Below are 27581 nucleotides of genomic sequence, written 5' to 3'. Positions count from 1 at the left end.
TAGGGTTCTAGACCCTTGGATGCTAATGATCACGAATGGCAAATTAAACAGGAAGAGGGTCACATCATTAAGAAATTGGATTTCAGTCCTGGTCAACAAATACAGTTGGCCCTCCATATCCATGGGTTCTGCATCTATGGATTCAACCAGCCTCGGATCAAAAATATTTGGGAAAAAAATTGTGTCTGTACTGAATATTTACAGACTTTTTTTCCTTGTCATTATTCCCTCAGCCATACAGAATAAAACTATTTACACAGCATTTACATAGGTAATCTATAAATGATTTAAGGTATGTGGGTGAATATACATAGGTTATATGCAAATACTACACCTTTTTATATCAGGGACTTGATCATCTGAGGTTTTTGGTACCTGCGGGAGATCCTGGAACCAATCCCCCATGGATGCAGAGAGACAACTGTATTAATAGCAATGTCATTTAATAAGACAGGGTGTGCATGAGTGTTATAAAATTTTATATTTGGAAGATGAAAAAGTACCTATTTTCTTCATAATCCAGATTACGAAAAGTAAGGCTTGAGAAAAATCTTGGTTGGGGAGGGTTTATAGAATATAGTGCCTAAATCGTCTTTTCATGATAAGGCCTGTTACTGTATGGGATGTAGCAGAATCTCTGGGAAGTATGACATTTTTATGTTTTGTTTTCCTATGAAGATTTTAGGTTGGCTTGTGAAAAACTTTTTTGAGAAAAAATAAAACCAGATTTTCATCTCCTAAATAACCCGTTGTATCCCCCAATACTGTCTCAGACTTACTATAGTAATAGATCAAGCCACATTTTGGCTTCCTCTATTTTGGAAAAGCTCAAAGTGAAGGAAGACCCTCTGGTACTGGACTCCTCTTTAAGCTGGGGCTGAAAATGTGTTGAATCTTCTGTTCTCAACCTAGTAGGTTGTTGTTTATTAACCAGGTGATTCTTCAGATTATCAGGGACTTTTAGAAAATCAAACCTATCAAACCTGGTCAAGTCATAACGTATGTTGTGTTCTTGAGATATTTAACTCCTTTTTTCATGTGCCAGGAATCCCTTAAAGAGACCTTTATTAGACCATTCACTTGAGAACAGAAGGGTCAACATATGCAAAATCTATAAATTTGCTGATCACCAGTAGCTATGAGCCAGTTGATGGGTTTATAACTCCTCTTTTATCCAGGACTTAAAGATGTGGATCATCCAGGTGCCTTTCTTTCCTTCTTTCTGTCTCTATCCTGCTAATTTAAGGTCATCAGACCCAAATGCAACATTCATGCACATACCTTCAGTGTTAGGAAAGCAGGCCGGTTTCAGGAGACAGAAAGGTAACAGTGGAATGACTATTTTGTTACTGTGAGCTTAGATGACTTTTTCACTGGTTAGGCTCACAAAAAACAGTCAGTTCTCGAGAAGTTTGGTTGACACTTCAAAAAACTCAGAGTTATGTTGTAGAAAGTAGTATAATACAGTGAAAACAAATACCTTTGAGGGTGCAGAGCAACAGGAACTCTCATTCATTGCTGGTGGGAATGCAAAATGGTACAGCCACTCTGGAAAACAGTTTGGCAGCTTCTTACAAAACTAAACATATTCTTACTGTATCATCCAGCAGTCATGCTTGGTATTTACCCAAAGGAATTATAAACGTATGTCCACACAAATACCTGCACATGGATGTTTATAGCAGCTTTATTCATAATTGCCAAAACTTGGAAGCAAACAAAACATCTTTCAGTAGATGAATGGATATATAAATCACAGTACATCCAAACAATGGAGTATTTTTCAGCACTAAAAAAAATGAGCTATTAAGCTGTGAAGAGACATGGAGAAACCTTACACGTATATTATTCAGTGAAAGAAGCCAATCTGAAAAGGCTATATTCTGATTGATCCCAACTTTATGACACTCTGGAAAAGACAAAACTATATAAACAGTGAAAAGATCAGTGGTTGCAGGAGTTAGTGGGGAGGCAGGGGTGAATAGGCAGAGCACAGATGATTTTTAGGGCAGTGAAAATACTCTGTACGATACTGTAGTGGTAGACACATATCATTACAAATTTGTGCAAACCCATAGAATGTACAACACCAAGAGTGAACCCTGATATATGCTGTGGACTTTGGGTGATAATGATGTCAGTGTGGGTTTATCAGTTGTAACAAATGCACATTCCTGTGGGGGATGTTGATAATGGGGGAGAAAGGGGGTGTATGGGAAATCTCTGTACCTTCTCAATTTTGCTTTGAACCTAAAACTGCTCTAAAAAAATTATCTTCAAGAAAACTGTGTTTTTAAATAAACCACTTATGCAGTAGTATAATAGAGACTCTTGACACCCTGTCCAGATCTTCTTCATGAGGCTGGTGCACCCGGTTCCTAGCTGCTATGATGTAAGCTAACAGCAGTTCAATGGTTATGACCTTCTGAGAACTGCCCTCAGCTGACCAGCACCGTCTAGCCAGGAAGTGCCTGAGAGGCTATGTCCTCCCCCAAGGGCAGCTTATGGCCACCAATGGCTGACTGATTCAAGCGACAAAGGCCAGTGCTTCTGTCTCAAGATAGTGTACCTGTGGTGCCATCCATGCTCCAGAGTTTCCCAGGGGATCAGGCTGATGCCAGACTTGGGCTGAACCCCGCCTGTGCCTGGCTTTCTCCCTGCCCTCTCTTCTGCCCTCACTGCCTTTCAAGTTTCATCTGAAAGCTCTTTCTCAATAACACACTTGCACAATCTGCTTCTGGGAAACCTGACCTAACACAGTGCTAGAAAGGTCCTAGAAAGGATGGAATTCTGGTGTTGACCAAATGGTAATGAGGACCCCATCAGTGATATTAGGTAGAGTATTGAAAGCCCTGGTCCCTGGCCTGCTGTAGCCATTTAATTGTTAGGACTTTCACCTGTAGTGACTTGGGATTGGATACAGCTGCACAGGGATACAACAGATGGTGCAATGTACCTAGTGTTTGAGAGGTTTGGGGAAAATATTATCAGGACAGTAGAATGGGGAGGCTGTTGCTAAGCACCACTGATGCATTGAAGAGAGAAAGAGACAGGCTCAGATTATTCACCAACCCATTTTAGCTCCTCATCTCCTACAGCAGAGGGCAGACCGAGCTGAGATGCAAGTGGCAGAACTCGAGAGAAGGATAAATTCTCAGCCTAGGCAAGTCTGCCACCTGGTCATTCTGGGCTCCTTGGGTCAGTAGATTGAGCAGGTAAAGTCAGAGGAGGGACCCTTAAACTTGGAAGGAGAATGTGAATACATGCTCTTGACCCTGGGCTGGCAGCAGTGACCCACTCCCCCTTGTTGGAAGGTAGACCCTTCCCTGTCCCCCAAGACTATGCTGCAGCCTCAGATGAGGCTCTGAGACAATGTTTGCCCTTCTCAAGATTCATCCCCACTCCCTTCCTGACCCTTTCCAGAACAATAATTTTAATCAAATTACAACCTGACCTGACTGGAGAAGAGGCACATGGACCTATGCACATGAACTCAATATGTAAGGGTCTTTGAATAGTGCTTTAATGCCCACCAAAGAAGATCCATTGCAGAGAAGTACCAAATGACTAAGCCAACTGGATGACTTGGCCAGTGGGTATCAGCCAGCTTCCTGTTTGGCACCCCAGTGACTGCACCATGGGCTCAAAAATGGTGAAGCCTTGATAGCAGGATTGGAGGCTGTGCAGGGGCCCAGCAGTTTGGGCTCCCTGTCATCAAGACTGATCTAGCTGCTGCCACTGTTGAATATCCAACCTGCCAGCAGAGATCAATGTTATCTCCCAGTTTGGTCTATTCCTTGAGGAGACAAGTTGATTGCATCAGAACCCTGCAGGCTAGGAAGTACAGTGTGTGATCAGCCATGTGACATTTCTTTGCTCAAAAGACTTTATGGCCAAAGAGGAATGTCTGTGGACATATGACCACAGAACCCACGGGTCCTACCACATGATTCAGAAGCTGCCAGCCTGGTGTAGTGGAACAGCCTCTTGAAGTCAAGGTGGAGCTGCAGTTTGGGCATGGCACTGTGGGCATGGGGTGCTGTTCTTCAGGATTCAGTAAATACCTTAAACCCATGGCTATTTTATGGTGCTGTGCCCCCAGTAGGCAGAATGTATGAACCTGGGAGCCAAAAGTTTGAACGAATTGTGACCTTATTCATTATCATTCCTAGTGACCCACATGGGGAATTTGTTCTCCCCGTCCCTACAGTGTTAGCCTCAGTGGCTCTAGAGGTCTCAGTTCCCAAAGGTGACATTTCCACAGTAAGTCTTACTTAACTTAGATCTATGTCTCCCACCTGCTGCTGCAGTTGGTCTTTGGCCTATACTGTCAATTAATCATCTCCCTCACATTCATTCTAGACCACCCCCGCACCCCGAACTTCTGCTGGTGGCATGCAGAGTGGGTGTCCCAGACTCTTTTCAGGCTATGGTTCATTACTTGCCCATTTACAGTTACAGCTGGGCATGGGAGTATTGAGAGATGTCCCAGTGAATCACCCAAGTGTCAAACATGTTCCTCTCTGCTCTACCTCCTCATGATGTCAGGGCCAGTTGCTCCTTCCAGGATGGTAACTGCTTTCTTTGCCTGCTGGTCTACTGGCATGAGGACAAAGTGATAGGATGCCAGTAGGGATAGAGCCTAGAAGGGGAAAGAGAGAAAGGTAGGAATTCTCCTAAAGACCTACATAATTTTGTGATGGGACAGTCATAGAACAGGTGGGTATGCTATTTCTAGTGCTATTAGTTAAACATTCTCTCTCTGGCAGCTGACAGTGAAAATAAAGAAGTTAAACTAATAATGTTTTACTGACTTGGGTCATGCTAAAATTTTTGAATCCTTAATTCTCTTTTGTTTCTGATTTGCAAAGCCCTGACCGTGGGAAAGATACTTAAGATAAGAATAGCTCTCCTACCTCAGAGGTAACAGAGGAAAAGCCTGTCTGCAGACCCTGAAGAGCCATGGGCCCCTCTGCAGGCCTTACTCTAGTTCCCTGCTGGGTCCCTCAGGGCCTTGGAGATGGCCTATAGTCTATCTAGTATAGCACATAATTTTTGTGGCATTTCCTTTTACATCTAGTTTATTTAATTGTTTTCATTATTATTATTTTGTTGCATTCAAAACTACTTTGTGCATTCTTATATTCTGATTAAGAAAATATGTCCTAGCCATTAATCCTCTCTGGTGAGATTGTGGATTATTTTAGATATATAACCAATTGTTTTCAACCATTTTAAGTTTACTTTTCTGATTATAAAAGGAGTACACATATAGGTTGCCAAAAAATTTAGAAAATACAGAAAAGCACAAATAAAAATGCAAATTAGATATAACCACTATAAATAACTTCTCCCAGACTTTGTCTATAGAAATGCATGATTTAAAAAAAAAAATAGAGCCATACTAAAGTTTGGGTGGCTTTATATTTTAATCATATTGAAAACTTCCTGTTAAATCACTGATGAAATGAGCAAGGCTTTGACTGAACCCAGCTAGACTTATCAGCTTGTCCTTTGCCCCTATCCATCTTTGGGCCTATTGCAATGCAGAAGATTTGAGGGCAGCTGGTTGCTGAGCTAGGAGATTTCCCAGTTGGGAAATTTCTATGTCCACAGCTCCCAGCAACTCTGAAAGTCCAAGACATCCAGCTCGGGCTGCCCTAGAAGCTGGCAGGGACTTTGACAACAGAAAATGCACTGAAAAAAAAAAAAAAAGAGCCCTGAGATTATGTGGAATCTGAAAGCAATTAATTGAATGCTTACGAGTGATTCACTTCCTCTTGGCTAAAAACAGGTTTGCAACTGAAATAGACATTTCAGCTGTAGACCAGCCTAGATATCCAAGTTTCCACTGTGGGCCACCAAGCAGAAGATCCTAATCCAGCCTACTACCTCTGGGAACACTCTGGAACTCTCTTCTGTTGTGTTCTCTGGAGAGCTACAGAGATGGAGCAAGCAGATAGTGACCTCATGTGTTAAATCCTGGAGGACAGAGAGGGAGTTTGATTAGCAGAACAGCATAGTAATTAAGGATTCAATCACTGAGGTCTTACAGGCTCAGGCTCAAGTCCAGCTCCAACTCTTTGGAGCTTTGTGCTTAAGTTCTCTTTATAATTTATTTTACAAAATGGAGGTAATGCCATATAGTCCTGCTGTGAGGATTAAATAAGATGAAGCTCTTAGGCTAGTGCCTAGATGTCTGTTAGCATATAATCATTAGCAGTTAGTTACCCATTGGTACCCAAGGGAAGGGAAGAAAAGCCTAGCTTAGGGGCTTAGGCATTACTTTAAGGCAGTCCTGCACATCTCACCCTCTAAGTGAAAGTGAAAGTGTTTGGCTCATGTGATAGAGAAGGTCCTTTAAAATTTGTGCCTAATTGTAAGGAATAAAGAAAAATCTAGTTTGAAAGAAAATAAAAATAGTTTGCCTATTTGTTGCCTATGGGGCAAGAGCTGCCTTTGAACTGGGATCTACAATGGTCCTTTTGTGCCATCCAGTGGACAACAAGAGAAAAGCCATCATTTTGTCTGCAAAGTCTGAAATTTACCAAAATATGTGTTCTGATGAGGATAATTGAAACTCATTAATAGATTCAGTTGTTAATGAATTTCATTCAATTTGTTTAAGCAAAATAAAAACTTAGAATTCTAAACACTAAATGCTAAACTAGATTCCCTAAACCATTTAGGGTTTATGTGATGTGAGCTAGAAAGACCATCCACTAAGGGAAAAGAGAGTACTGTCTGGTCCTTATGAGCATCAATTTTCATGGCCCATCTTTTCCATGCCTCTTGTCCTTCTCCATCAACATTCTTGATGCTTCTTATGGTACATGGACCAGGAGCACCCCAGAGACTCAGGGTATATCAGCCCAACATACTGCTAGACCTTGGCTGGGACCAGAGTCATCCCATTCATCTTCCCATAATGCAGCTATCACTTAAAATTTTGCTGTAATCAAATGGAGTATTTGTCAAGGGCCTATGTGTTTGGTTTGGTTTTTCTGAGGGGTGTGTGTGTTTGCTCTGTGTTTTTTTTTTTTTCAAGCCATTTGTTACCCTTATAATCTGCTTCCTCCCCTGGGTATTTATGAGATGAGACAATGGCAGACAAATCTCTCCTAAATGTGAGCAATAATAGCACACCTGGACTGCCCACGGTTGTTCTGAGACCTTCTTTTTAGTATTATTGTAATTAATATTATCAATAATTATAACAGGTGTTACGTATTGAATTCCCAAGATGTACCAGTATTTTACTTTATCAACATTTTTGCTAATCCTCATACCAACACTGATAGATTTCATTGTCCCCATTTTAGAGATAAGGCAACTGCTGCTCAGAGAGGTTAAGTGACTTACCTGAGATCACGCAGCTAGTAAGTGGCAAAGTCAGAATTGCATGCAAGTCTGACTGGCTCCAAAGCTCCTTCTCCTACCACCAGGCAATGGGCCTCTCCTTTGTTCACACACATGCCTGTGACTGGCCAGACCCTGAATCTGAGATTCTGGGGTCCCCTCAGTGCTGCCAGCTCCTTAGTACCTAAGATTCTCAGGACCACAGAGCCCATGGCCAGTGAATCCAGGAGGGAATTAAATATACAGATGACTTAAGATAGAGCAAAAGGCAGCCCAGGGAGCTGGAACTGCGAGGGCCTGGGTGAGGGAGGGAACATTAGGAGTCATGACATCTGGGTTCTGGCCCTGACTTGGCTCCTGCCCCCCGGGCCCTTGAGCAAGTCCCCACCATGCCCACAGCCTGATGGTCAGCAATCAATGCTGGCCGGATGCCCCATGAGCCACACTTCCTCCCTGGAAAACCAGGGGCTTTGACTGCAGGACATTCTCTAAGGCTTGCTGGTTCCAAGAACTCTGGGTTTCTTCCAGGAGCCATGGGTGGTGAATAGGGTTTTGTCTCTGCTGCTGAGAGCCCAGGGCCCATGGGGGAGATGTGGGAGGGCACACCCAGAGCAGGTGCAGTTTGCCTCAGAAGAGACTTGCCCTTGAGGGGCCTTGTTGTGACTTTCCTCTCTCCCCCACCCCCACACACAGCACCTTTTCTGCATTGTCTCCTAGAGCAGACCAGCACACGATGGGATGGGATGGGACAGAATAGGAGAGGGGAGGAGGACATCACACATGGGAAGGGTAAATATTGTTCGTAAACTTTTGTTTTAATGTTATATACACTGTGTTGTTGGGGTGTAAAATTTGCACTGTAAGGAATATGAAAAACCCCGTTCTAGACTAAAGTGGGGGTTCCATGGTGCCCCAGGTGTCCCCACCCTCACCTGTGACTCCTGGAGTTGAGGAGGCCATGGGTGCCAGCTGTTACCGTCCAACGTGGGTCCTTTGTCTCTGACAGGCCACTCAGAGGGCGGCGGAACGGGGTCTTGATGGTGCTTGGAGGCTCAAGCAAATCCTTGCCTGGAGGCAGAGAATGGCCTAGATGACCCCTAAGGAAATTCAGTCAACCTGTCACCAAGTATCTGAGAGCCCTCTGTGCCCAGCCCCGTGTCCCCTCCCTACACTTCCCTGAAGGGCCCCGCAGGAGAGAGGAAAGCAGCTGCCAGTCCCAGGTCATGATTTTGCTCTGAGGTGCCATTTACCCTGCAGAGTGGCTGGAACTTCTTGTCCCATCTCTCAGTTCCTGTGTTGCCTCCCAGCCCTGCCCACCCAGGCTGTGGGTATCCTATGGCTGACAAAGGCCTCAGAGCCAGGCCTCCACCCACAGCCTCCCAGTGGGTGGCCCTGTGGTCCCTGGCAGCTCTGGCATTGTCTGAGGGGCACTGAGGCTCTGGATCCTAGAGACAGCCCTTCTGGTTCATGCAGGGAGTGGTCAAGGGCATGGGGCTCTCCATCCCTCCATCCCTGTCTTACAGGACTTTAGGTAAGAGCGTCATTCCCCCACCCTCACTGTTTGCTCATAAAGGCCACCAGGGTTGGATGACTGCCCTAAAGAGGAGTCTTGTGGGGTTTCCTGCGGATGTTCCCAAGTCACATGTGGAGGATGGAGGTGGCTCACAGCCCTGAGCCAGTTTCCTCTCTGCCTTCCACCCCTCACCCCTCCCACCTCCTGGCAGTAGGAATTAAACCAGAGTTTGCTTCAATCAGAGGGCTGCATCCAGCTGCCCTCAGAACCCTCTGGCATTAGGCAGGATTCTGGAGGCCCCCAGGAAGGTGCTGCCTGGCTGTTCCCTGTGTTGATCTCATGGCCTCCACTGACCTGCTCTGGGGAGGGCCCAGAACGCAGCTTGGGGGGCTTCTGGGCAGCAGGTCAGGAGCTGCCACTTGCTAGCTGCCTGCTCAGGAAGATAACTGTGCCCCCCACTGCCAACCACAGGCTCCTTCTGCTCTGTACCTGTCCTCCCCGTTCCTCTGCCCAGAATTCCCCTTGCCCACCCATCATGGTCTGCCCAAACCCTCTCCCTGGATAGAAACGCCTGGCACTCAGATTCCAGCGGGATCAATTATAGCTGGCCCTCAGTCTGGGGCTGCCATGTGTTGGCATCTTTATGCAGATGCTTGGCTCCCTAACCTGACTTGGGAGCAGTATGGGGCAGAGACCATCTCTTGTTTAGAGTGGGGGTAAAGAGCAGGATTGTTGTAGAACCCAGCTGCAGTGCTGGCAGGCCAAGAGAACTTGGCCAAGTGACTGTTGCTGTCTTATCTCAGTTTCCCCATTTGTAATTGGGGCTGAGACCCTTACGGGGTTGTGGTGAGGCTTACATTTTGACAAATGCGTAACATGTGTCAACCTAAAAGAAGAAACTGAGACAAAACTTTATAAAGCAAGGAGTTTATTTGGGCCAAGGTTAAGGACTACAGCCCAGGAAACACAGATTCACCTTGCCCTGAATATGTGCTCCACCCAGCAGCAAGTACAGACAAACTTTAAAGGAAAAAGGAGTTGTTAAGGGGGCAGTTCCAAAGATGTTAGCCAAGAATTGACATCGGTTCACTAAAGTAACATAAGCTACTGATTGGCTATACATTGCTCTTTGCATCATAAATTCCAGGAAGTTTACAACAAAGGAAGAATGTATCACTTTGAACAATTTGTGATAATGTTTGGGTAATTTATACTCGTTGGTGGTGGCAGCTTGTGTGAATAATGCTGCTAAAACATGTCTTTTCAGCCGTTATCCCAGACATGGGTGAGTGGGACATGACAAGCCCCATGGTCATATCTCTCTGGGCTGGATAAGTTTAGCAGATCTCACATTTCTTAGATTGCTCTGAGCTACTTTGCATTCTCACATACCACCAGGCACAAGATGTTGCTTAGAATATGGTGGTGGATGCTGTTCCCCACCGTTTCTAACACAGCCCTGGGATATAGCAGGTGCATAGTAGATGTAAGTAATTGGATATTAATCACTTCGTTGGAGAGAAGGCCAGGATACTCTCGCTTGTTTCTCTATTTTCCCATATGGGAGAGTGGTGACACTTCACAGAGGCTGCCAAGGAGATGAAAAATGGACATTCATTAGGGGAGAGAAAAGGAAGGGAGGTGACAGGAAGGAAAGAAGGTAAGAAGATTGGCAAACACGAGAAAATGACCATTTTCTTAGAGAAACAGGGAGGTAGGGCTATTAACGCCATGTGGACATTGCCCCCACCCCCAATGGCCCAGGTGAAGAAGTCGAGGCCCTGGGGGGCAGGAGTTAGAGAAGGGGAGGATGGGTTCCCGAGACAGCACTGCCTGCTCTCTCCTGCCATTGGCAGAGGGATTGTCCTCCCACCCCACAGCGGGCTCAGACCCTTCCTTTTTTCACCCAAGGCTGCTCCAGCAGGGAGTTTATCTCCATGACAACCTTTGGAGATTGTGAAGGTGCAGAAGAAATGCAAAAGGAGAGCAGCGCTCTGAGTGTAATTTACCTCTTGCTTCTTTCATATTGTCCCTCATTCCTTTTCATCAGCTGCTCCTGCCTCCTCTTCCTCTCCTCCTTTCCCTCCCTCCTTTTCATGATCCTCACCATACAGACCTGGCCTAATCCAGGAAGCTGAATTCACTGGATCTCAGTGATCAAGGTGGCTCTAGACCTTCCCAGCCCAGCATGTCCCCACATCACTGATCCCTTAGCAGTGCCCTGGTTTCAAGTCATAATTAGGGGCTCCTGTTGGGAATGCCCAACGGCGCATGTGAGGGAGCTGGGCTGGGCCCCAGGCTGCCAGCAGGAATCCCTGTGGACCTTGCCGGGGCCTGGGCACCCCCCCACACTGCTGACTGAGGGTGCACGCCCATCCCCTTCCTTCCAGCTCTCGGGACTTTTCGGGTCGGACGACAGTTATGAAACCCGTTCATCCAAATCTGTTTTCCTGGAGACGGGAGAAGGCACCCAGGGAGCAAACTAAGAACGCGATGGGGAGGAAGCGTGAGTGTGAGAGAGGAAAGGAAAGTGAGCCAATCTGTTAGCCATTGCTTCTCTGACTTTCTTCTGAATTTCAGGGCAACAAGCAGCACCGAGGCGCGCGCCGGGGCGCCAGGCTCGCTCCTTCCCAGGCAGAGGCAGTGCAGGTGATGGCAGGATGCCCGCGGACCTCCCCGGCAGCGAGCTGAGCCTTCTGCAGGCAGCCCCCGCTCCTCAGCTCGGCCGAGCCGCCCCTGGGCCTCGGGGGAGCGGCTGCAGGGCGCACCGAGGGCCGTGCCCACCTTGAGCAGAAAGCAGCCGAGGGGCCTCAGGCTGCGGACCTGCCGGCCCGGGAGGGGGCGCCCACGGCCACCCTCCGGGAGCCCGAGGAGCGCTCTGCGCGTGCGCCCCCGCTCCCGCCGCCCGCGGGCACTCGGAGCTCACCTCACCGCCTGCAGAGGCGAGCGGAGCCCGCAGCCCACGCCCGGAGGGCTCGGCCCGGGGCCTCAACCTCGGCACTTCTGACGTTTGACGTTTTTTGTTGTGGGGGCTGTTTTCGCATCTGAGGATGTTCAGAGCATGCGTGGCTTCTACCCACTACGTGCCAGTAGCACGCGACCCCCACCCCCACCCCCAAATTGTGACAACCCCAAATGCCGTCAGCCGTGGCCAAATTTATCTGGGGTAGGGTGGGGATCAGTCGAGAACCACTTTGGAGGAGAAGCTTCTCAAACCCGCAGACCTGGGAGCCGCGTGAATCTCCGCGAGAACGTTGATGGAGAGTTTGTGTTCGGTCCAAGACTGTTTAGTTTCAGAGACGGTTGGTTCCAAGTTAATTTCCGAGATATCTACATATAGAGTTATTAATTTTTTAAAAATTAGTTTTAGTTATTTTCAGTTATTCATCTCTTTATTTTTAGTTTTATTACTTAATTTTTAATTTATTTTTAGCTTTTTAAGTATTCTTTTATAGCTTTAGTTACCTGTTTATAATTATTTTGCTTTCAAGATTGAGTTTTTAAGTTATTCATTTTCAGTTATTTATATTTATTTTGTTTTGAGTTATAGATTTTCAAATTAATTAGCTCAGAATTTATTTTTAATTATGTCTTTACAATTATTAATATCTGAGTTATTTATTTTCATAGTTATTCTATTTTTAGTTATTGAGATTTGGAGTTATTTATTTTTAGTTACTTGTTTGTCTTAAAAACTCATTGGAAGTTTTTGAATTACTACAGAGCTGTTTATTTTCAGAGTGAAATATTTTCAGTTACTTTAGCATCTTTTTCCTAGTTATTTCATTTTAGAGTCACTTATGTTCACAGATATTTCAGTTATTTCAGATTCTGACTTGTTCATTTTTACATTTATTATTTACTTTTTGAGTTACTTGGTTTTTATTTAATTTTCAGAGTTATTTCTTTTTTAACATTGTATTTTCTGAATTATTTTCAGAGATTTTGAGATATTCAGTTTTTGAGTTATTTTCAGTTACTTATCCACAGTTATTTCTTTTCAGTTATGTCTTTACCATTTTAAAACTTTTTTCTCTTTATTTTTATTTATTTCATTTTCAAATTTATTTTCAGAATTATTTAGAATTAGAATTGCTTAGTCCATCAGTCAGGGTCCACTCAAGTGAAAAACACTCTATTAGTTATTTTAACAGAGAGAACTTAATATAAAGAGTTGTTATCCAGCTATTGGAGATTTGAAAAGGCAAAAAAAAAGTGATAATGAGATTTTAACTGCAGGAAGCAGCTACTGGCCCAAGGACTGATGGAACGAAGGGAAGAAAGAGATTGGAAGAATCAAAACACAGAAGCTTGGAGGTAACCTCAAAGCTGGGGTTAGTCCGCCAAGGAGAAGGCACTACTGATGATGGCACAGGTGGCTTGGGCTCAGAGGCTGGGTTGGGAGGACAAGGCACAGCCAGTTGAGGCTGGTGTCACTGAGGTGGTCCGATGAGGCTAGGTTATGGGGGGATTGGGAAGATGGCAAACTGGAACAAACTGCTGCTTCTGGAATCACTGTCGCTGTCAGGGTGAAGACCAGTTGCTAGGGGAATGCTGACTGGAACCCAGGCACCCAGGAAGGAGCAGGTCCCTCTCACTTCTTCCAGCTGCCAGCCAGTCTGGCAAAGGAGGCTCGTGGCCCTGCACCAAAGAGCAGAGACTAGGAGGGTGGGCTGGAAGCTGAGAGATCACAGCTAATAACCAGCCCACTTAGCTTTGGAGTTGCTTAGTTTTAGAGTTCGTTTTGGATTTAGTTCGTTTTGGAATTGTTAGAGATATTTGATTTTAAGTTTTCACGGGCCATGAGATCTGGCTGAGTCTTTGGTCCCCTGATTTGTTTCTGGAATGGAGTGGGCCAAAAAACACCTGAGAGGAGCCTCTACCATGAGACTCAAGAAAATCACTTTAGAATTCAAAACAGCAAAAATAATAGTCTCTTTTGTTCATAAGGAAGCCCTTTGACTGGGTGGCCAGAGAAGGGCAGAGACAAAGGGACAGACCACCAGGAGGGGCTCCATTTGTCCAGCAGAATGTTCCACTTTGAAATTTTTCAGAACCTTAAGCTGTGTTGTGGGGCCACCCTATCCCACCTCCTTTCCTAGCAACAAAGCATCGTTATTGATAGAGTGTGTTTCAAATGTGTAGACTATTTGTACAATAAAGTTTGTTCCAAATCCATAATCTGTAATGTTAGGTTCTTCTACCTGGATTATTTTTCACCCCACATTGTTCCATTTTGACCATAAAACATTTATTTATTTACTATGAATGCACTCATTTCATTCACCTATTTTCTGAGCACCTTTGTCCTAGGGAAGGTGTTGGCACCAGGTGAGACCAGGAGGTATAAAGCTGACTGAGAAGCTCTCAGTCCAGTGGGGGAGACAGACGTAACAGATGATCACAACATGGTATGACAAATACTCGAGGGGTACAGACTCTTCCTGATGTAGTCAGGGAAGGGGTGATGTCTGAGCTGTGTCTAATGGAGCAAGTGTTTTCTCCAGCTGGAGACGGAGAAGGGCACCCGAGGCTGGGGGAACAGCATGTGCTCAGGCACAGGGTCATGCAGGAACCAAGCTTGGCAGGGAGGATGAGTTGACAGGGGCCATTGGGTTTCAGGGTTGAGGAAGGTTCTAACATTAGGGCCTGGCCCTGGCGCTTGACGGACACTGCCTCATCTGGTCCTTGTAGCAAGTCTGCAAGACAGTAGGAAGCAACCCCAGGAATCCACTGCTTTTCCTGATCTTACTGTTCCAAACACGGTTTGTAAGGCCCTGTGACTTGACATCCTGGAATTCTTCTGCTCTTTCCTGGCTTTGTCCTTCTGCCCCCTCATTTTCACTGGTCCTTTGGAAATGAGTCCCTCCCTCTTCCACCTTTGATTACTGCTTCTTAAACACCTGTAGGGACTGTAGGGCTGGAGACGGGTTGAGACCAGCCAGCTGTGAAGTGCAGGTGACATCAGCTATGGAGGGAGGTGAGAAGAGCAGAGCAGAGGAGACCTGCTGTGGGAATCTGTGGGGGAATTCTGCAAACCATATGGTGCGAGGTGGGCTCTGGCCGTAAGCAGTCATGACTTCTTCCAACTGTTCAGCAACTGTTGAAAGATTGTGGGGATGCTCGAGGGGGAACCTGCTGTAGATGCAGCCCAGGCTCGTGAATTCAACAGATTGGGATTTTTAAAAAGCATGCAGAACCTTTTGCTATGTTAGCAACGATGGACGTGTTCACCAAGTCAAAAGAAAATACAGACCTACACCAACTGTGATGAAATATTTTGACACTTTTTCTTTTTTGGCAGCTGGCCAGTACAGGGATCCAAAGAAACCTGGACATTTGGTGTTATCAACACTACATATTTTCACACTTTTTATAATACATATCCATACATTTAGTCTCCAATGTGTGTGTGTGTTTCTCAGCAGACTTTTCACTTATCTTGCCAGTCACAATACACCATTTCTCTATGAGAATATGTAAGAACTTCAGATGGTTTTACATCTTAGCAGAACAGAAGGGTCTTCAGGATTCTGACCAATTGCCTCAGGAAGCACACCACTTGGATCCTCTCAAACACGTTTGACCATTGAATAGCCAGCCGCTTGCTATAGAGACACAGCCCACAGCATTCTCAATCCTTAGGCCCTAAGGATTCTGAATCTATGAAAATGTCCATACTTGATGGTGCTTGCAAAGTGTCTAAACCTCCCAGGCCTTGTAGAAAGAATCTCTCTGCGAGTCTTATGTCAGAAGTGGGCGACCAGAGGAGCCATTTTAATAACAGTCATTGCTGGACGTTCCCAGGGTACTATGCCAGGTACTTCAGGATGGTCCCCTCTGACCTTCCACTCCGGCCTCCTCATCAAAGCCCCACATGGCTGCTCTGCTTGTTGAGGTCCCCTACGAGAAAGCTGCCCTGCTGGGCTCAGGGTATCAGACTCCCACTGAGCTCATGGTGGACTTGGGGGTGGGACAGGAATAGTGCAATCATTCTCATAAAGCCATGACAGGTAGACAGTAGATCCCCAGCAGACAGTACATTCCCTACTCCAGGCCTGGACTCACTAGTCACTCAGGAAATGGTTATAAATGTTTAGACTTCTTAAAAACAGGAAAAAAATAAATAAAGTGACTTTTCTGAGTGAAATTTGTATCATCTTCCCATTTAAGTAAATGGAAAAGAATCTGAAATCACCAGATAAAATTCTTCAGTCCTCTTTTCTGAGTTTAAATCCTCCATGGCTTTATAATGTTGCCTGTTGCCCACTAGAGGGACTCAGATTTCAACATGTTGCTGAGGGCTGGGAATGCTGTAGCCCAGATGAATGTGCCCTGGCTGAAGCAGTAACACTAATGTCCCTGGATCTGTAAAATCTGGTGGGAATCTGAGTCCATACTAAACACCAGCCATGCATTATGAAATATTAGAACAGTTAGAGATCCTCTAAACCAGCATTCCCAGGGTATATTTTGCCGAACATGCAGAAGAGTGTAAGAGTTCAATGAACTAATCCCACAACATGCTAGTCACAGAAAAAGTAATTTATCTAATAATAAATACATTTTTAAAATACTGCATATTCTATCCCTTTCTTGGTTGATCTCAATTAATAGATTAAAGGATCTGAGAACTCTTATTGGAAGGAAATCTGTTTACTTTTGTTAAACTCATCATTTTCCAAACTTATTTCACCACAGAACCCTTTTCTTTGTGGTATGACAAAGAGATCCAATAATATAGTGACTGAAAGATTTCTTTCAGTCCAGGTTGGGTGTGCAGACTGCTCTGCTTTACACAGTCACTTTGGGTCCCAGGTTTCTTGCATCTGGTTTTTCCACCATCCCCTAGACCACTGTCCTTGTTTACAGAGTCAAAAGTGGGTCTCAAGAATGTCTGATTTCAAGCTCACAGGAAGGGGAAAGAACATGAAAGTTTGCCTAAGCAATGTTTTAAGGCCCAGCCTGTAAATGGCACACACACCTTCCCTTATACTTCTTTGTGAAAGCTTTGTTGCATGGCTATGCCAAGCTTCAAGGGGGTTGGAAACCCTAGTTACTGTCCAACTATAATTTTATTACTATGTGTCAGTGTCACGCAGCCAGCCTGCAGGAGAGCAGGATTCTTATTACCACCCTAGTATTTGCTTATGCAACCAACATGTATCAACTGCCTCTTGAGTTCCACGTTTCATGTCAGAAGATGAGGATAGAAAGCTTTATAAAACAGAACTTCACAAATTCTCTATAAATATTTGTTAGTTTCATCTTTTAATCTGTTTTAATTTTCCAGAGAACTCCCACTATAGGAATAAACAAAAAAGGGAATAGAGAATCTTTAAATGGACCCAAATACATCTCAGAATTTAAAGTATGAAAAAAGACATTTCAAAGTAGTTCTGAACAAAAAAGATAAATTATGTATGAAAATGGTGGTGAGACCACTGGCTAGCAATACAGAAAAAATAATAACTTTTACCTCAGCCCTTAAAATAATTCATATTGTGCAAAGATGTGACAAAGAAATCATAAAAGTCAAAACACTTAAAAAACAAGTTTGAGTAAGATAAAGTCTTTCTAAGCAAAAACTAAAACCTTGAAGTGAATGGTGTACTCAGGGTAACCATAGTAACAACAAACTCAAGGATCCACACATAGGAATGAAGACTGCAAGAAATGATAATCACATAAGTAAGTATAAAAGTTTTTTTCTTTATTATTTATGTTTTTTAAAAAGATAATTGACTCTTTAAATTAAAAAAAATAATGTGTTATGGTATTTCTAATTTATGAAGAATTAAAATGTATGACAACAAAAGAAAGAGGTCAGGAGGGAGGAAATGTATGCTATTCTAAGTTTCTTACATGTGAAGTGGTATAATATCACTTGAAGGTACTCTGTGATACTTTAAAGATGTATACTATAAACTCTAAAGAAAACACTAAGATGACATGACAGAGTTATAACTAATAAGCCATCAAATGAGATAAAATAGAATTTAAAATACACAACTATCCCAAGAGCTGATAGAGATACAGGAGAAATAAAAACAAGAACAGATATGAAAACTAGAAAAGCAATTACTGAGCTAGAGGATATAAACATAACCATATCTATAATCACACAGTATAAACACCTCAATTAAAAGGGAACAAGTGTCAAACTGGATATTTTTTAAAAAAAACACTCTTGTGAGCTACAAGAAACCCATCTTAAGCATAACAACACAGAGATTAAAAGAAAAGGACAGAGAAAGATATATCTTGATAATACTGATCAAAGAAAGCCAGAATGACTATGTTAACATAAAAATGAATGAAGAATATAACCAAAAATAAAAGTCATTTCAAAATGATAACATGGTCATCGAGAGGACATACCAATGCTAAATGTTTACGCATCAATAATAGAGCTTCAGAATACACAAAGCAAAAATAGAACTGCAAAGAGAAATAGACAAATCCACAACTATAGTCAGATATTTTTCTTCTCTCTTGCAAGAATCCATAAAACAAGTAGAATATCAGTAAGAAAACAGAATACTTGAACAGCACATCAACCAATCTAACCTAATTAACATGTATTGAACACTGAATCCAACAACAGAGGAATACACATATTCTTCTCAAGTATGCACGGAACATTTAACAAGACAGCTCATTGTTGTGGGCTGAATCGTGTCCCCCTACAATTCATATGTAAGTCTTAACTCCAAGCACCTCAGAATGTGACTGTATATGGAGATGGGGTCTTCAGAAGGTAAAATTAGGTCATACGGATAGGCACTAATCCAATATGACTGGTGTCTTTATAAGTAGAGGAGATTAGGACACAGACACGCAAAGCGGGATGACCATGTGAAGACAGAGGAAGACTGCCATCTACTAGCCAAAGAGAGAGGACTCAGAAGAAACCAACGCTGACCATACGTGTCTCGTACTTCTAGCCTCCAGAATTTTAAGAATATAAATTTCTGCTTTTTAAGCTACCCAGTCTCTGGTACTTTTTTTTATGGCAGTGCTAGCACACTAATATGACCATAGTCTTGGTCAGAAAACAAGTCTCGATTTATAAGATTTAAGTCTTATAATTGTTTCTAATCACAACAGAATTCAATTAGAAATCAATAAAAGAAAGATTCTGGAAAAGTTTTATATGTTTGGAAATGAAATTGCAGGGTTTTAAATAATCATGAGTCAAGGAGATATCAAAAGAGAAATTAGGAAGTATTTTTAACTAAGTGAAAATAAGAACATAACAAAATTTGTGGGATACAGGAGGTGATGTTAGCAAGATGGCTAACTAAAAGACCCTACCATTTCTCCCACAAAAAAGACAAAACGATAAATATGCAACCACATTTGGACCAAAATAACTAAAAGAGAGTGCCAAAGTATGTAAAAGGAGTAACAGAAACCCTAGAGAGCACAGAAACTCAGGATAGCCACATAAAGAACAAAAGGAAGCACCCAACCTCCACCACTCCATCCCAGAGCAGGGATCAGCTGGGAACCAGGAGGAAGTCACCACAGGAAAAGGGTAAACAAGAGGACCCCAGTAGCCCCCACCAACACCTTGTACACTTACAGTCCTCACCACTGCGGACCCTGGCAGTCCTCACAGGCAATAAGCCCAGCTGAGGGAGCTTCCCAGAGTTCATACAGTGGCGCCTACCCCAGAGGATTTAAAGTGCACTATAGACCAAATGGAACCTTATAGACATTTATAGAACATTTTATCCAACAGCTGCAGAATACACATTCTTCTCATTAGCACATGGAACATTCTCTAGGATTGACCATATGTTAGGCCACAAAACAAGTCTCAAATTTTTAAAAACTGAAATTATATCAACTACCTTCACTGACCACAATGAAATAAAACTAGAAATCAACAACAGAGCAATTTTTTCAAAATTGTACAAATACATGCAGATTATACAATATGCTCCTAAATGACCAATAGGTCAAAGAAGAAATTAAGAAAATTGAAAAAATTCTTGAAACAAATGAAAACAGAAATACAACATACCTAAACTTACGGGATACAGCCAAAGCAGTATTGAGAAGGAAGTTTACAGCAATTGATGCCTATATCCAAAAAGTAGAATGATTTCAAATAAACAACCTAATGATGCATCTCAAAAAAATAGAAAATCAAGAACAAACCAAACCCAAAATTAGTAGAAGGAAAGAAATAATAAAGACCAGAGTAGAAAGAAACAATATTGAGACAACAAACAAACAAACAATACAAAAGATCAACAAAATGAAATGTTGTTTTTCTAAAAAGATAAACAAAATCAACAAACCATTAGCTAAACTAGCCAAGAAAAAAAGAGGAAGACTCAAATAGATAAAGATGGGAATGAAAAAGGTGACATTACAACTGATGCCAAAGAAATACAAAGGATCATTAGAGACCATTATGAACAGCTATACATCAACAAATTAAAAAACCTAGAGGAAATGGATAAATTCCTGGACACACACAATCTACTAAGATTGAATGAAGAAGAAAAAGAAAACCTGAACAGCATTATAAGCATTGAGAATAAGTCAATAATAAAAAGTCTCCCATCTAAAAAAAGCTCAGGACCTGATGGCTTCACTGCTGAATTCCAATAAACATTTAAAGAATTAATTTCAATTCTTCTTAAACTCTTCCAGAAAATTATTATTATTTTTCTTATTATTATTATTATTGGTGGCTGGCTGGTATGGGGATCTGAACCCTTGACCTTGGTGCTTGGTGTCTCTTCCACAAAAATGAAGAAGAAGGAATTATTCCAAACATATTCTACAAGGTCAGCATTACCTTGATACCAAAATGATACAAGGACACAACAAAAAAAGAAAACTATAAGCCAATATCCTTGTTGAACACAGATACAAATTCCTCAACAAAATAATAGCAGGCCAAATCCAGCAACATTAAAAAGGTCATTCACCATGATCAAGTGGGATTTATTCCAGGGATGAAAGGATGGTTCAACATATGCAAATCAATAAATGAGATACATCATATTAACAGAATAAAAAACAAAAACCATACTATCATCTAAACAGATGCAGAAAAAGCATTTGATAAAATTTAACATCCCTTTGTGATAAAAAATCCTCAACAAATTAGGTATAGAAGGAATGTACCTCAACACAATAAAGGCCACATATGACAAACCCCATAGCTAATGTTATACTAAACTGGAACAAGACAAGGATGCCCGCTCTCATTCAAATACTGCTGAAAGTCCTAGCCAGAACAATTTGGCAAGAGAAAGAAATAAAGAGCATCCAAGTTGGAAAGGAGGAAATCCAGTTGTTCCTGTTTGCAGATGACATGATCTTATTACAGAAAACCCTAAAAGCTCCACCAGAAAACTCTTAGAACTGATAAACAAATTCAGCAAAGTTGCAGGATACAAAATCAACATACAAAACTCGGTAGCATTTCTATACGCCAAGAATGAGCAAGATGAAAAAGAAATTTAAAAAAGCAATCCCTGTTACAATAGCTACAAAAATTAAAATTAAAAAGTAAAAATAAAATATTTAGGAATAAACTTAACCAAAGAGGTGAGTGATCTCTACAAGGAAAACTATAAAACACTGATGAAAGAAATTGAAGAGTACACAGAGAAATGGAAAGATATCCCATGTTCATGGATTGGAAGAATATTGTGAAAATGACCATAGCACCAAAAGAGATCTGTAGATTCAACACAATTGCTATCAAAATACCAATGGCATTCTTCACAAAAATAAAAATAACATAATTCTATGTTATATGAAACAACAAAAGACCACAAATAGCCAAAGCAATCCTGAACAAAAGGAGCAAAGCTGGAGACTATAATATACTACGTGACTTCAAAATATACTACAAACCTATAGAAACCAAAACAGCATGGTACCAGCATAAAAACAGACACACAGACCAATGGAACAGAACAGAGAACCCAGAAATAAGTCCACATATTTACAGCCAACTGATTTTCAACAAAAGCATCAAGAATATTTAGGGAAAAGGATAGCCTCTTTAATAAACGGTGCTGGGAAAACTGGATATATCCACATGTAGAAGATTGAAACTGGACTCCTATCTTTCACCATACACAAAAATCAATTTGAAATGGATTAAAGACTTAAATATAAGACCTGAAACTATGAAACTACCAGAAGAAAGCATATGGGAAAAGTTTTAGGACGTAAATCTAGGCAAAGATTTTACAGAGAAGATCTCAAAAGTGCAGGCAACAAAAGCAAAAATACACAAATAGAATCATATAAAACTAAAAAGCTTCTATGCAGCAAAGGAAGCAATCAACAGAGTAAAGAGACAACCTGCAGAATGGTAGAAAATATTTGCAAACTATTCATCTGACAAAGGATTACTATCCAGAATATATAAGGAACTCAAACAACTTAACAGCAAAAAACCAAATAATCCAATTTAAAAATGGGCAAATAAGCCGAGTAGACATTTCTCAAAAGAAGACATACAAATAGCCAACAGATACATGAAAAAATGCTCAACACCACTAATCATCAGAGAAATGCAAATCAAAACTATAATGAAATATTATTTTGCTCCAGTGAGAATGGCTGTGATCAAAAAGACGAAAAATAACAACTGCTGGTGAGGATGTGGAGAAAGGTAATTATATATGCTGTTAGTGGGAATGTAAACAGTACAGGTATTATGAAAAACAGCATGGAAGTTTCTCAAAAAAACTAAAAATAGAACTACCATATGATCCAGCAATTCCATGGCTGGAGATATATCCAAAGGAAAGAAAATCAGAACATGGAAGAGATATCTGCATTCTCATGTTTATTGCAGCACTATTCACAAGAGCCAAGATATGAAATAAACCTATGTGTTTATCAACTGATAAACAGATTTTTTAAAATGTGGTATATATGCACAATGGAATACTATTCGGCCATTTAAAAAGAACAAAATCCTGGGCTGAGCCCGTGGCGCACTTGGTAGAGTGCTGCGCTGGGAGCGTGGCGACGCTCCCGCCGCGGGTTCGGATCCTATATAGGACTGACCAGTGCACTCACTGGCTGAGTGCCGGTCACGAAAAAACGACAAAAAAAAAAAAAAAAAAAAAAAAAAGAACAAAATCCTGTCATTTGCAGCAACATGGATGAGCTTGGATGACATTTTGTTTAGTGAAATAAGGAACAGGAAGAAAAATACCACATGTTCTCCATCAAATGTTGAATCTAAGAAGGTTGATCTCATAGTCATAGAGAGTAGAACGGTAGTTACCAGAGGCTGGAAAGAGTAGGAGGGAGAGGGCTAGTGAGAGCTTGGTTAACAAAGACAAAATTATGCTAGATCGGAGGAATAGGAATTAGTGTTCTATGGCACTGTAGGGTGACTATCACTAACAACAATTTATTGTATAATTTTAATCAGCTAGAATAGAGGATTTTTGATGTTCCCAACAGAAAGAAATGGTAAACGTTTGGGGTGATGAACATGTTGATTGACCTGATTTGATCATTATATTTTATATATATGTATCAAGATATCACACAGTACCCCATACATATGTACAATTAACATGTGTCACTTTAAAAAATTTTGTTTTCCATAGAGAAAAAATAAGAAAAAAATTATAAATGTAAGAAAAATAATAAAAAAAGAAAAAACAAAGAAAAAAATTTGTTTTTCAAATAAAAGACAACCCCCCCCCAAAAGAAAGCAATTTGGAATGAATGAAAGTGAACCCACCATATACCAAAACTTACAGGATGCAGCTAAACCAGTGCTTAGAGGGAACTTTCTAGTATAAATGTCTATCTTAAAAAAGAAGAAAGATCTCAAATTAATAATCTAATCTCCCAAGTTAGAAAATAAGAAAAAGACAAGGAAACTAAACTCAAAGCAAATATAAGAAAGAAATAATAATGATCAGAATGAAATTAAATGAAATTGAGAATATAAAAGCAATAGGGGAAAAAATCAATAAAATCAAAAGTTGGTTCTTTGAAAAGACCAATAAAACAGACAAAACTTCAGCTAGAGTAACAGAAAAAAAGAGATAAAACTCAAATTACTAAATCTGGGAATAAATGAGGAGACATTACTGATGGATTTTGGACGTGACCAGCACCATTGTGCACACAATAAGCACAAAATAGCTGCCGGCCTCATCTTCCACTCCTGCACCAAGCTGCTCTCCACTTCCCTTTATGAGAAGCCTGCTGACTTAAACAGAAACCCCTTTTGCTTCCTTAAGGATGCATTTCTCCACCTCAATCCATATTAGCATAATGCCCCTCCTTGATGGCGTCAGCCAGCCCTTGGCGCACTATATAAGCTCTACCACCCCCACACCTGGTGCTGTCCCCTTTTCAGGGCAGCCCTGGACTGCCTGATACTTTGAGCACAGCCCAGCAGATTTTCTTCCTTTAATAAAACTTGATTGGTACCCAGCATCTTGGCTCACTTTCTTTCAATTACTAATGACCTTACAGAAATAAAAAGAATTACAAGGGTGCAATATTGCAATATCATAAATATACATTCAGTCTTTATCCCAGGTTCCTGGCACAGAAATCCTAAAATCCTTGTAATTTCCTAAGTGATAGGGATGATAGAAGTTTCTTTTGTTTTAATATTTGGTCTTGGTCCATGTTTCCTGATACAAGAACTTCTAAAACCCTTCGAATTTCCTAAGTAATAGAGATAATGGACCTTTTGTTATTTGTAACAAGCCCCTTTCAACCATACCTGAGTTTATGCTAATGAGGTGACTCTTTGTTGGTGGGGGAGGAGGAGTGCCCTAGATAGCTTCAGGATAGGGGCTGGTTGCCAGGAGAACCAGCCTGATTAACTGCTGGAACTCTCAATCCCACCCCCTGACCTCTGGGGAGGTGGGAGGGGCTGGAGATTGAGTTCAATCATTGATGTCCAATGATTTAACCAATCATGCCTATGTAATGGAACCCCCATAAAAACCCTAAACTACAGGGTTCAGAGAGCTTCTGATTGGTGAACATATCCACAACCCAGGAGGGTGATGTACCCCAAATCCACAGGGACAAAAGCTCCTGCACTCATGACCCTTCTGGACCTTGCCCTATATAACTCTTCACCTGTCTATTTGTATCCTTTATAATATCCTTTATAATAACCAGAAAGTAAACTGTTTCTCTGATTTCTATGTGCTGTTATAGCAAATTATTGATCCTAAGGAGGAGATTGTGGGAACCCTTGATTTGTAGCCAAGTTGGGCAGAAGTTTGGGAAACTTATGGATTCACTACTAGTGATTGGCACTTGAAGGTAGGGGCAGAATTGTGGGACTGAACCCCTACCATCTGTACTAACTCCAGGTAGTTAATGTCAGAATTAAATTAAATTGTAGAACTTCCAGTTGTTGTCCACAGAGAACTAGAGAATAACTTGGTGTGGAAAACATACACATTTGGTGTCAGAAGTGTTCTGAGTAGAGAAAAAGTTTTTATTTAAAGGGAATACTATAAACCATTATATGCCAACAAATCAGAAAACCTACATGAAATAGACAAATTCCTATAAAGATAGACTGCCAAAACTGATTCAAGAAGAAATACAAAATCTAAAGAGACTTATAACAAATAAAGAAATCAAATTAGTAACAACAGCAACAAAATCTCCCCACAAAGAAAATCCCAATACTAAATGGCTTCAGAGATGAATTCTACCAAATGTTTTAAAAAAAATTAACACCAACCCTTCACAAGCTATTCCAAATAATAAAAGAGGAGGGAATACTTTCCAACTAATTCTGTGTGGCCTGTATACCAAAATCTGATACCAAAATCTGACAAAGACATCACAAGATAAGAAAACTACAGAACAATATCTCTTAAATATGGATGCAAAAATCCTCAACAAAATACTAGCATTTAAAATCCAGCAATATACAAAAAGGATTATACATCATAACCAAGTGGGATTTATCCCAGGAATACAAGGTTGGTTCCATGTATAAAAATCAATCAATGCAGTACAACATATTAATATTAAAACAACATGATCATCTCAATAAATACAAAAAAGCATTTGACACAATTAAACACTCTTGCATGATAAAAATTCAACAATCTAGGAAGAGACGAGAACTTTCTCAACCTAATAGAAGGTATCATTGAAAAACCCACAGCTAAAATCATTCTTGATTTTGAAAGACTGAAAGTTTCCTCCCCTAAGATCAGGAATAAGACACTTACAGTTAACATTGTACTGACATTTCTAGTCATGAAAACTAGGCAATAAAAAGAAATAATGTCACACAGTTTGGAAAGGAATAGGAAAAAATATCTCTATTTGCAGAAAACATAATTTTGTATATAGAAAACCCTAAGGAGTTCACACAAACACACAAATGATTAAAGCTAATAAATGAGTTCAGAAAGTTTACAGGATGCAAGTTCAGTATTTAAAAATCAATTTATTTCTATACATTTACAATGAACAATCTGAAAATAAAATTAAGAAAACTATTACATTTAAAATAGCATCAAAAACAATCAAATACTCAGGAATAAATTTGACAAAAGAAGAGCAAAACTTATATTCTAAAAATTACAAGATATGTTGAAAAAAATTAAAGAATACCTAAAGTAATGGGAAGATATCCCATGTTCATGGATCAAAAGACCTAAAATTGTTAAGGTAACAATATACCCTAGTTGATCTACAGATTCAATGCAATTCCTATCAGAATCCCACCTGGGTTCTTTGTCCCAGCTGGTCCTAAAATTCATATGGAAACTCATGGGACCGAGCATAACCAAATCACTTATTAAAATTTTTTTTGAAGGACTCACACTTTCCAATTTTAAAATGTACTACAAAGCAACAGTAATTAAGACAATGTAGGACTGGCATAGGATAGACATATACACTAAAGGAATAAAATTTAGAGTCCAGAAATATACCCATGGGCAACTGATTTTTGCAGAGTGCCAAGACAATTCAGTTGGGGCAAAGAATAGTCTTTTCAAGAAATGGTGCTGGGACAATGGCATATTCACATGCAAAAGAATAAAGTTGGACCCTGTATTAGTCCCTTTATGTTGTTTATAACAAAATACCTGCAACTGGGTGATTTATAAAGAAAAACGACATTTATTGCTTACAGTTTCTGAGGCTGGGAAGCCCAGAGTCCATCTGGTGGTGGCAACAGTGACCCAGGGATCTCACATTGCAAGACAGTGGAAGCAGAGAGAGCAGAGAGAGAGAAAGACAGATTTTTTTAAAGCCCTCAGAACCATGCCCCTGACCACCATTTTTAATCCTTTTAATCCATTCACCACTGCATGGTCCTATAATCCAATCACTTCCTCAAGGCTCTGCCTTTCAATTACCATAATAGGATTTCCCACCCTCTTAGTCACAGTGGGGGCTAAGTTTCTAATATATAAAACTTGGGGGACACAATTCAAGCTTCAGTGAGTTTGGGGGGGGACATAATTCAATCCACTACAGACCCCTACCTCACAACATGTACAAAATGTAACTCAAAATGGATCAGACATAAATGTAAGATCAAAAACTTTAAAACTCTTGAAAGAAAATGTTTATGGTCAGCCTTTCATATTCGTGGGTTCCACATATGCAGATTCAAACAACTGCAGACCAAAAATATTCAAAAAATAACAATACAACAATGAAAAATAATTCAAAATTTAAAATACCTAGC

At 41.1% G+C, this 27581-nt stretch overlaps 1 protein-coding gene across 5 annotated transcripts in view; it reads left to right on the top strand.

Annotated features, from left to right (window-relative positions):
- MCF2L2 (MCF.2 cell line derived transforming sequence-like 2) overlaps positions 1–14053 on the top strand; it is a 232239-nt gene extending 218186 nt beyond the window's left edge. For 4 of the 5 annotated variants that reach the window (XM_063078295.1, XM_063078315.1, XM_063078308.1 and 1 more), the window contains one exon: positions 11453–11992. In XM_063078295.1, coding sequence (XP_062934365.1) covers positions 11453–11661 — 209 coding nt within the window. In that variant the 3' untranslated portion in view covers positions 11662–11992. Of the gene's footprint in view, positions 1–11452; positions 12175–13111 lie in introns of those variants that run through there. The other variant, XM_063078277.1, reaches the window with a different exon arrangement.
- Positions 14054–27581: the final 13528 nt, after the last annotated feature.

This window comes from Cynocephalus volans, chromosome 1 (assembly GCF_027409185.1).
Source record: "Cynocephalus volans isolate mCynVol1 chromosome 1, mCynVol1.pri, whole genome shotgun sequence".
NCBI classification, from domain to species: Eukaryota; Metazoa; Chordata; class Mammalia; order Dermoptera; family Cynocephalidae; genus Cynocephalus; species Cynocephalus volans.
Note: the sequence above shows the minus strand (reverse complement) of the source record. Positions and strands in the feature narration are given on the sequence as shown.